The sequence below is a fragment of the Pagrus pagrus genome, assembly GCF_965226575.1.
Source record: "Pagrus pagrus genome assembly, chromosome: 13".
Lineage (NCBI taxonomy): Eukaryota > Metazoa > Chordata > Actinopteri > Spariformes > Sparidae > Pagrus > Pagrus pagrus.
In genome coordinates this window covers 2,810,509-2,821,815 of record NC_140197.1, presented here as the reverse complement: position 1 = coordinate 2,821,815, position 11,307 = coordinate 2,810,509, and the positions used below count along the sequence as shown (strand labels likewise).

At 41.2% G+C, this 11,307-nt stretch overlaps 1 protein-coding gene across 1 annotated transcript; it reads left to right on the top strand.

The window, feature by feature from the left end:
* Window positions 1-2,525: 2,525 nt before the first annotated feature.
* clpp (caseinolytic mitochondrial matrix peptidase proteolytic subunit) lies at window positions 2,526-9,597 on the top strand. Its single transcript, XM_084371110.1, has 7 exons — window positions 2,526-2,637; window positions 3,445-3,546; window positions 4,206-4,277; window positions 4,376-4,472; window positions 5,027-5,214; window positions 5,336-5,441; window positions 8,865-9,597. The coding sequence occupies exons 1-7, from the start codon at window positions 2,626-2,628 to the stop codon at window positions 9,089-9,091; spliced, it is 804 nt and encodes a 267-aa protein (XP_084227236.1). The 5' UTR covers window positions 2,526-2,625; the 3' UTR covers window positions 9,092-9,597.
* Window positions 9,598-11,307: the final 1,710 nt, after the last annotated feature.

Sequence of the window (11,307 nt, the reverse complement as noted above, 5' to 3'; positions counted from 1 at the left end):
CTCGGTCAGAGTCAGTTCTGTGCAGGAGTCTGAAAATAGCCTCAGACTTGAATCTTCCACCACCATGTGTCACTGTAGCTTTGAAACACCTTACATACGCCCTTCTGTTACTGACACTAATCAATCACTGGGATTTATCAGTAAATAGACCCTACTACTTTAAGTAGTTAAGAAACTGCTCCTCATCCTCTGAGACTCTACAAGACAGCCTTCTTCTGACAGAATAACTTGTGTTGTTTGTTAAGTAAATTCTGTCTCTGTGATGAAGTTACTGCCCCCTAAGAAACCTTTAGTTGAGTCATGATCAAATATAGACCTGCTTGCATTCCCCCCACAGTCAACAACAACCAAACTGTCCATATCAACATAAATGTTTGCACTTGCAACAGTAGCCGGGTACCTGAAGGTTTATAAAAAAATGAAATAAATCAATGCAAAGTGCAGATTTTAAGAACAATTATTCATGCAGTCAGTATCTGGGTGTAAATTCAGTGTGCCACATTATTATTGCACCCAGTGTTTTTAAATAAGCATTACTTTTCTATTCATTGTGTTTACTTTAAAGCCTGAGATAACAACAAAAGACAGAAGTACCTCAAGGAAATGAGACAAGAATGAAATCAAAATATCATGCACAAAATCATATTTGGATTAACGTGCACGACTAAAGACTAGTCCCGTCATCAGTGAGGTACAACAAGAATGAAACTTGTGTGGTAAAGTGAGAGAAATGTGAAGAAATAACAAAACTAAAATCAGTTAAATCACTACACTGACAAGTTGTATTTTTAGATTTACTGGTAATTACTGTACAGTATTGTGTAATTCCAGATAAAATGAATGCAGAATAATCAGGTTTGATTGGTAATTATAGGTTGTTGCCACATCATTTGAACTGTTGCTGTGGCTACCGCTCTTCTTGGAAGGTAAGATGGTGGAAATTACAACTATGTTAGCTTTATTGTACTGAAAGTTGTTGGCTACTTTGTAGAAACTGGCTGCTGCATTTATTTTGAACAACAACATTATTGACATGCAGAAAGCTAAAAGATGAGACCACACAACCTGCTAACAGCCAATGTTTCTGATGTGACACAAATAGTCAGTAACAATCAGTCACCAGTATTGTGTTAGCTTAATTCCCATGTAATTACAGCACAAACCTCTTATTATATTACATACATCTTATATATTATGCATTAATTACCTCTGTAATACTTCACAGTACTACAGCTTGTCATTATACTCATTTCATGATATTATTTCTTCACAATACTATGTAATTAATAGCTTGTAAATTAAAGGGTTACCAAATTGTTTTGTTACCTTCATTTTGTCGTCCCTTTTGTACTTCACTATTTGCAAAGCTTTGAAAAATTATTTATGGTGGGGTCGAAAAAAAAAAAACTACTTATGAATTAAGAAATGATATTCTCAGCATAGAAATATTTTTAAGAAGAGTATTCTATGTTCTATAAAAACAAAACAAAACACCATTAGATAAATCCAAACACATTTCTTTCTTTTTTTTGTCTAAATTAACAATTTGTTTCATCATCTTCATTTGTCTGTGTCAGGGCTCCATGAGAGCATCCCAGAGAACTGACAACATCAATAAATCATTTCAGTCATCCTTATTAAAATAGATTGTAAAACGAAATGCAAAGTGTTACTTTTCCTTTAACCTCCAATTATTTGATAAAGTTGAATCTTAATGTGCTCTTTCTTCCTGTTCCTCATTGCAGTGGGCCTGACACATACACACACAAAATAAAGTTGCTGACATCATGTCTTGTAACACAGTATTTGATGGTGATGGTTCCTAATGTCTGGGGTTTATGTGAAATAGCTAACAGCTGATACTTATCCATGTATTTATAAAGCATAATTATAGAAGAGACTATATTAGAATGTAATTATGAAGGATATTAATGAAAGTGATGGGAATTTGATCCTTTTTTCCTTACCTTTATTTATCAATTCAGTTGACAGACTCATGTTATACTTACATATATACATCTCCAGTCATATGCATATACAGTAGTTAGTGTATATATGTCATACATACATCTGCATTGTGTGACAAAACAAAATCAGTAGAAAAGAAAAGACAAAAACAACATAAACAAGTCATTTTAACACAACATAACAAAATGTAAACTATAAGGACTAAATTGCAAAAGACTTAGACATTACTTCATCGGAGTCATTTAGACACAGATTATCTTTAGACAGCATGGTTTTTAATTTCATTTAGAAAACAAATTAAGGAGGGTGTGCTCTTCCTCCATTTGCTTTTGGGTGTACATATAAAACATTTTTCTCATCCCAATCTTGTTTAAACAAGGTCTTCCTAATAACTGTAATGGTTGTGTTATGTCACAGGGTGCAGCTATGCGGTGTGACATCCTGTGTGGATCATTTCCCAGTAATAAAGACTTGTTCATGAGGGAGTTCGAGCCTTTGTGGGTGAAAAGCACTGAAACCCGCCCTACAGGGGGCGCTGATGAGGTGAGTGAGATCCTCCCACGAAGAAGAGAGCGGTTCAAAGGTCACTCTGGAAGTGGTTCCGGTGTATCTGGGGGGTCACCTGTCACCTCATAGAGAAAGCTGAACGACTTCAGAATGCTGTTACGAGTGAGTATAAGACGTGTCGGAGAGGCTGTGTGTGAGTGGGGCTGCAGCAGCTCACTGCGGTGATGTTAGTGCGGTGGGTCCTGTCTGTCAGTCCGTCTGTCTCTCTGTCTATCTGTCCGTATTGTTTAGCGGGTTAGCTAACAGCTTGTGTAACGTTGCCTCATAGCATCACCTCTAAACCCGTCAGCTCCATACTGTAACCTTACATGACATGCTGTCTGCTACAAAGACATGTGGGATTCCGTATGGGAAACAAAAGACAAAAACAAGTCCAGCAGTCGTAATAATAAAACTTATGAACTCACGGTTGTTTTTTGGTGATGTAACGTAACGGTGGAGCGTGTTGCTCAGGTAACGTCACAGAAGTGTCAGCTGACGTTTCATCGTCACGGTTAAACTGTGGAAATTAAACGCTGAAAATAAATTGTCTGGAATAATAATGTGTTGCGTTCAATGTTCAACTCATTTGTTGGGCACATTGTCAGAAGTCTAGAGCAAATTCACCTACAGTTATAAGAAGCTGTAATACATACACAACCTCTCACCCCATCATGTATTTATAGGGAACAACTAATATATTTGACATGGTAATAAATGCACGTTTTGTTAAGGTGAATGGACAGAAACACAATGCAGATGGCAGAGAATAATCATAATGAACAGTTTTGCATTTAACACAAATTTAGCCCAGGTTACACAGTAATGTAAAGCAGTGCTAAACTCAAAGATGTGTGATTACCGACTTCAAGAAATGATTTGAGCTTAAGCTCAAGCTCTCACTAAATTTAATATGTGTGTGTCTGTCAGAGGGTGTTACAGATTGGAGGCTTGGCAGTGAAACACAGCAGGTCCATCCACCACAGTCCTGTATGGAGGAGTCCTCTCATACCCATAGTTGTGGAGCAGACGGTGAGTGAGACTTCAACTGCTGAGCTGCGTTCACAGCTGCCATGTTGCTTATTGTTGCACTATTTATGACATCTCTATAGAGAGCCGACGTCCCGCCTCTTCGGATGTACCCGATGTGACCTTTTTTCATATATAATTTGATATTAGTACATACTGCATACAATAAATATGTGCGCAGGTGGGATGTGGCAGTTGTTTACAGCACCAAAGATGGAGCAGAAACAAACAAACTTCCAATGTGCACCGTAACCTTTTAGATGACAAACATGGTGCTAATAGCCAATCCATCAGCAGTCGGTAAACAACACATGTTGTGTGATCACAATAGATGTTGTAATTTCTTACATAACAAAGGCTGTAGAGGTCAGAGCGTCCTTGAATGCATGAACAAGGACAGTTTTCAAACTTGTAAAGTCTCCACTCACAGGTGAATTGTCATAGAGCATGATATAACTAAAAACACTTAACTTTAGCAGGTGAAGGTCTCTAAAAGATGATTTCATGAACGTTTAATAAACCAAATTCAGTAACTGAGAGATCAGGAAACCAATGAAAACGCATGCTGACAAAATGGAGCTTTTTTGTTTGTCACAGTTGGAGATAAACTTGTTGTGTTGGTGTTCCTCAGTTAAAAGACTTTCTTTTTTGTTTTTTTCCAGGGCAGAGGAGAAAGAGCGTATGACATCTATTCTCGCCTCCTGAGAGAGAGAATTATTTGTGTAATGGGTCCTGTAAGTGTCTCTCTGGATGTTGAGGCTGATTTAAGACTGATCCTTTTTCATGAACATGTTTTCAAAGTGATTTCTATTCCTACTCCTCCTCTGCTCAGATCGATGACTCTGTAGCCAGTCTGGTTATTGCCCAGCTGCTCTTCCTACAGTCAGAAAGCAACAACAAACCCATCCACATGTACATCAACAGTCCTGGTAAGACCGGCAGTGAAGCGCTGCCAATTTACATTTTTGAGACTGTCAGGTACGGGCCAGTGGACAAATTGAAACAAGGCAAATGAGTGTGCTTGACATGTAGCATTTATTCAACATTTAGTTTATTAAACAACAGTTTTTGATGTTATAAAGAGCAACAACTGCCTCCCCTTTTTGATTGGTTGTCATAAGCTGTGTCTTTGGTGGAAAGATGTGTTGTTGTGAATTCCATAACCAGAACACACATTCAGTCTCAAGCCAAAAAGGCTTCTCAGCCGTGAAGATCTACTGCTTTAATTTCTTTCCTGATAAAAGACAGACTGTCTTTTTGTGCATGCAAACCACTAACAAGAATTGAAAAGTGAAAATGAACTATATACATATTTATAAACATTAGCTTATTGTATAATTAAACAAAGTAGCGCAGTATTATAGTTTATTTAATCCCGTCTTCATTCTTCATTTCCCTTTCATTTTGATTCTGGGTTTAAAAAGAGTCGTGAAAAAATAAATGAGTATTCATGCCATTGCTTAAATCCTGCCTCTCCCCTTAGGCGGTGTGGTGACAGCAGGCCTGGCCATTTACGACACCATGCAGTACATCCTTAATCCCATCTCCACGTGGTGCGTTGGCCAGGCAGCCAGTATGGGCAGCTTGCTCCTGGCAGCAGGAACGTCAGGCATGAGGCATTCACTGCCCAATGCCCGCATCATGGTTCACCAGCCCTCAGGAGGAGCCAGGGTAAGGTGGTCTCCCTAGCTCCTCTAATGAGAATCTGAAATCAAGCATGGGGGTGATTACAAAGTCTAAAAGTTGGCAAAGTAAAGTTGTCGAAATATTAATCAGTGTGCTGTGTGTCCAGGGTCAGGCAACAGACATCGCCATTCAGGCGGAGGAGATCCTGAAGCTGAAGAGACAGATCAATCTCATCTACGCCAAACACACAGGGCAGCCGCTGGAGAACCTTGGTAAGATCGCCCAGATGTTTATATTTCCACTCACACACATTTTCCTACTAGATGGTGAAGTGCTGTTGGAATGGGATACTGCTCATACTACACACAGTGTATACGTCTTGCACATGTAACACATTTTTAGTTTCCCATTCAGAAAAGTTTGTTAAGCTCATCCAAAGTCTTGTCAGGCAGGTCTTACCACTCGGCAGCCATCTTGGCACTGCCCTCGGGCAGTCATTTCAGGCTAACAGACACAGAGCTTGATCGCGGGCCAAGATGGCTTCCTAACAGGTTGCAAAATTCCTCTTTAAAGCAAGACTTTAAAATTAGATGGGAAAAAAAGCTTCCTTTGACTTCTTGTATGCAAGTCCTTGAGACTGGGGCTGTGTCCAAATTCAGGGGCTGCAGCCTTCAAGGACGCGGCCTTTGCGGCCCACGGAGGCCGGGTCCTTTGGAGAGACCTTGAAGGGTGCGTCCACTAGGGGTGTTCCAACAAGGGTACCTCACGATTCGATTCGATCTCGATTATGGGAGCTTCGATTCGATTATTGGCCATGATTCTTCGATTATTGCGATTTTTAATGCTTTTTTCCATACATGATTGATTTTGTCTTCATCTGTGGCTATATTTGTAAATAAATAGCCTATCAATTAAATCAGTTCCTCTAAAACTACACTTAAAGTAAATAACAAGGTTTTTTGAACATTTGACTTGTATTTTTCAAAGACACAAAATATTTTATTTTATGACTATGTAAACATTTGCACTTTGACCTACTTAACTTTGACCAGGGAAAGCTCCACTTGCAGGAGAGCCCCTCTATTGGCGGAAAACACTGAAAACAGTCAAGCCCTGGATTTAATGAGGCGTAAACATGTGACGTGACGTGGCGTGAAGCACGAAGTTGGGCAGTGATCAGTGACAACAAAGTTGTCTTCAAAATAAGAGCTTTACATCGCACCCAATTGGATTTTAGAACTGGGTTCTTAGCGGGGGGCTTTTAATTTGAAAGTAGCGACCGTTCGTAGCTCGCCGCTACACAACAGCTGACAGTCAGCAGCTACTAGCTGTTTGGTTGTGTCCGCTAGCTGTCAGCTACAGAGACCGAGGAGACGGTAGCATCTCCCGGATCTCAGCGGCTTTCCAGTTGCTCATCTTGACATCCGCGGATGAAGTGATGAACTGACTGCTGTGATCAGCTGTTTCCTGGTTTTAAAACTCCCGGCTGCGGGTCGCACAATAATGCACGTTATCGACACCTCCGCCCATGTCCCGCAATTGCAGGCACATTGACGCCTCGGATTTAGATAGCAATGGAGGCGGCAGTAAGTGTACCCTCAGAGGCGTCAAATTGGCGGACCAAAACAGACCGCCAATTTGCCGCCTTCTGTCTAAATGCGCGGACCTACCAAAGCATCGACGTTAATTAATCGATGCCGAATCGTCACGTGACGCATCGCGATGCATCGCCACATCGATGAATTGCACCCACCTCTGGCGTCCACCATTGTTAAATGGGACGGTCTAGCCTTCGGAGTATTTCCTGGTTGCGTCACCAGGTGTTCATGCATTAAAGTCTGTTTTGGTTCAAATCTATTAAACGTGTACATTCATTTGCGTGTGTACAATGTGCCGTGTACAATGTGCCAAATCCAAATTGAATTATCAACACTACAAAATAAACATTTACCCATTGGTGAATAACAACTATATTAACCATAGCATTACCAGCGTCACGTATTTTAACTGAAAGTTAAATTTTGGAGGCTTTATAGTCCCTTGAAGTTTAACATATATGGTGTTGGATGTTCAAATGACTAAAAACCGAGTATAAACCCATTACTTAAATTTGAATGTCATGTCTGCACCACTTTATGTCGCCATTTTCTCTTGCTTCCTCTTCTGTTTCGGGACTGAGCAGCAGTGCGCAAAGGATCTTAGGATATAGCAGGCCGCGAAGGATAGTAGTAGTGCGTCCTCCAAAAATAGGGAAGTGCAGGCTCCATTTGTGTGCTGCGTTTGAAGGAGCCTTTGAATTTGTGACGTAATTGGCCTTCAAATGTGCCCTTCGAGAGCTGCAGCCCCTGAATTTGGACACAGCCTGGGATTCATCCGTTCGGCCACAATGGGTCAGAAGCATGACCTTTCATCTCTCTCAGCTGAGGAGAATAAAAAAGTTAACTTGGCCTGTGTGCTAGCTGGCGGTTGCCATGACTTGCTTGCTTGCAACTTTATCAAGGCTTGTCAACAGCAGATCCAACTCTGTAGAGGGCAAGATTTCAGTCCTGTCTGATAAGGTGGAGATAGTCTCTGGGGACACTATCACTGCAGTCACTGAAAAGGTAACTAACCCTGAGTAGGGTGTCAAAATGGTGGAACAGCCTGTAAAGATGGTTAAAGGGAGAAGGGATGATATGGAATCTGAAGCTAACCGGTACACCCGAGACTCCAGAGGAGAACACTCGCACTGAAACTACTATTGAGGGATTGTATTATCCAAAAATCAACAGGATAGAATGCCTCTAATATTTCAACCCAATGATTGAAAGAGCTTCAATTCAATGTGTGGCTTAAAGGGATTTCTTTGAAGGGCCGTAGTATGCTACTGTCCCAAGCTGAAGGAATGTCCTGCCTCACAGATGTTGCCTCTTCAGTTCATTTAGATGAAAATACTGCTGAAACTGTAGTCCAACTGTTCTTAAACTTTCTGTGGAAAATTAGGTTTTTCTACATTGAATTACACTGTAAACATTAATTGGATAACAGCTTTAGAGAAATGATACATCTGTATGGAACTTAATTTCAAAGTTTGTGTCTGACTGACTTTGGGGTCTCCCCTTCTCACTGATGTCTAATTATAAAATAGACAAATTCTATTAATTTATCCAGATATCACAAACAAGAGTAACATGTTAAAGCAGCTTTCAAGTGATTACGTGTTTAATCACATGAATGATCTGAGCAGTGACAGCCAATCAGAGACAAGGATTTTACTCCCAGCAGCCAAATTGTTTTTTTTATTCTTTAAAGGAACTGAAATTTTAATTTGTGAAATGTGATTCTGCAATAACATGCGTGATTTCCCTTTTCTTTTAAAGATCATTTCACCTGTGTGAAATCCTTAAAATCTCTAGAAGCAGGCTTAATACAGTGGGCCTGTACATCACCTGCAAATGGCTCCAATAGAGATTTAAGTTTTAAATGATGCTGACATCCGTAGATACCATGCAGGTGTGATGCACATTAGTGTTCTTGAAGGACGGAGGTCTGGATTACGATTTCCGCCAACATATAAAGGCTTGCTTATTGAAGGCGTGATTTATACACCTTCAATAAGAGAAAATGATCAGTGACTTCAGCTGCTGCAGGGGTAAGATGGAAAAGACCTGTTGTATATGGATACTCATTTCTTTTTGCCTTTCCTGCCCTGTCAGAGAGTGTGATGGAACGGGACCGCTATATGAGCCCCATGGAGGCGCAGGACTTTGGTCTCATCGACCGAGTCCTGGTCCACCCGCCCCAGGCAGGCCAGGATGAGCCTGAGCTGGTGCAGAAAGAACCAGCAGCGGCAGCCAGTCCCTCTCCACAGCCGGAGTCTCAAGCACCTGAGCCGGCCTCCCCCGGGACAAATCCCCCCTCCTCATACAAACCTGAGCCATGAACCCACCACAGAGCTGTCTGGATTTGATATCTGACAGTTCCTGAGAACAAGGATGAGCCTCCATGGTGGGTTTCTTATGTCTTAAGTCACTTCTTTCTCCCCCCTAATCAACACTCTGCAGTCTCCACACACACAGGCATCATGTACAGTGAGTAGAAAGTGTTGTGTGTTCGTATCAAGCAAGTCCAATACAGTACTGGTTCTCTCAAACTGTTTTTTAAGATGTTGATGCTCGTGGTCTATAAAAAAGTCAGCAAAGAAGTGACGGCTGAAAGTAGTCTGGCTGGGAGGGAAACTGTAGTACTTCAGCTGATGTTCATGTTTGCAGAATGAAATCACAGCTAGATAAGAAGCTCTACTGTGCATGAGTTTTTAAGGGGAGAGGAAGCCTGTTGAGACTAAGGAGCCACCTTGTTCTGTACCTCCTTGCTGCAGAGTGGAGAGGACCTGTATGACCTGTATTTGATAACTCATATTTGTAATAAATACGATCGTTTTGACCACAATTGCAAAACATGGACTGCTTGTTCTTGATCTATAATTGTCTCCAATTCATCCTGTCACCTAAAGATCATAACATCCCGATAACTAAATTGGTGCACCCTCACTTCTGACCACCTCCTGTATGACTTCATTGGACTGGTGGAGCTGGGGTGCCATATTAAGGCCCTGTCCCCACACATACAAGTATTTCTAAAAACAAAGCATTTACCTCTGCGCTTCACAGAAAACAGAGCTTTTGGAAAACTTCGGCCATGGGTGAAGATATTTCAGGTGTGTTGTGTGGACAAAACCACCCATGTTTGTGTGCCTGGAGAGAGCTGTATTTTTTGATGAGTGCACACAGTCTTGGGGGGCTGAGAGACGGAAAAACCCCTTCACAATGAGCTCTGTTTTTTCAAAGCTCCACCGAAGAAACAGCAGTGCCCTCTGCTGTCTGTGAAGAGAACTGAAAAAGCTTTTGGCACCTGCTGATCCCAGGTACTAAACAGACGAGATTGGGCACGTTCAGGGTGATATGGCTGTGAGCAGCTACTGAACCAATCAAACCTTTTAAAGATGTCGCAAGTGTCTGTCAGGCAAAGGTCTGTGTACGATAATGTAGACATTCATTTGAGACATTCATTCATTTATGTTGTGTTTCATTACAAACTTCTATCACCTTTGCCAAGGAGGTTGTGTTTTCCCCGGTGTCTTTTTGTTGGTTGGTTGGTTTGTCTGCAGGATTACACAAAAACTACTGAACAGATTCTCATGCCAAGAATATACGCCATTTTGGTAATGCTGGAGTCAGACCACTGCTATTAATACTGTATTTTGTCAGCTGGGCTGCTCTTTCCGAATATCATGTGACCAGCAGTGGTTCCAGTGAAAAACACCAAAGCTGTCAGAAGTTGGACTTGAGCCCCGCCTCCAGGGAAGACTGCAACCTGAACCAGCACCACAGACCGCTCAGCCATCCCTGCTATTTAATGGTTGTCTGCCCATTCCGAACCAGTGAGGACATACAACCCTGAGTATGACGCTATAGTGTAAATAAAAACACTTGAAATACGTTAAGCTGCCACTCCAATAAGAGCTCATCCTATTTCATTGTCTCACTGATACCTTAAAGCAACATGATGGCATTTTGTTTTTGTGTCATTTTGTGTTATTTGGTGCCCCCCACCATTTCTGAGTGCAACACCACTGCAGTAAATAAAATCTTTTGTGTAACAGTTTGTCAGATGTAATGTAGGTGCTAACTACAAACTAAACTCATGACATCAGAACAATGTGATGTGTGAAAACGTGTATGTTGAAGTAAACATGAAGTTACATAGAGCAGAAACAAGAGACAGACACCAGTCACCCTGTTACAACACACTGTACCATCAACATGACTGATATACGATAGCCAATAATAGTACTTGGTTACAGTTGCTATGCAGGGTTGGGGTAACGCGTTACAAAAGCAATGCATTACACTTTTAGCGGTAAAGGAGTAATATAAGGCGTTACTCATAATATTTCAGTAATATATCACTACAGTTATGTCATGTAAGGCGTTACAATCCACGTTACCGACCATAGTGAAGCATGTTAATATAGGCTGTGTGTGTTTAATACAGCCGAGCCTATAAGTTCTTTGTTCAGTCTCTGTGTGACTGAAATGAGCCGTATTTCATGGCCTAACGATGAAGCCTGATCCTCAGAGTGCACTTTAATTTACATTC

Bases quoted from the DNA above. Each gene is read 5' to 3' on its own strand.
- clpp (XM_084371110.1), top strand. The intron at 4,473-5,026 runs GTAAGACCGGCA...CTCTCCCCTTAG, and splicing joins CATGTACATCAACAGTCCTG to GCGGTGTGGTGACAGCAGGC. The intron at 5,215-5,335 runs GTAAGGTGGTCT...CTGTGTGTCCAG, and splicing joins AGCCCTCAGGAGGAGCCAGG to GGTCAGGCAACAGACATCGC.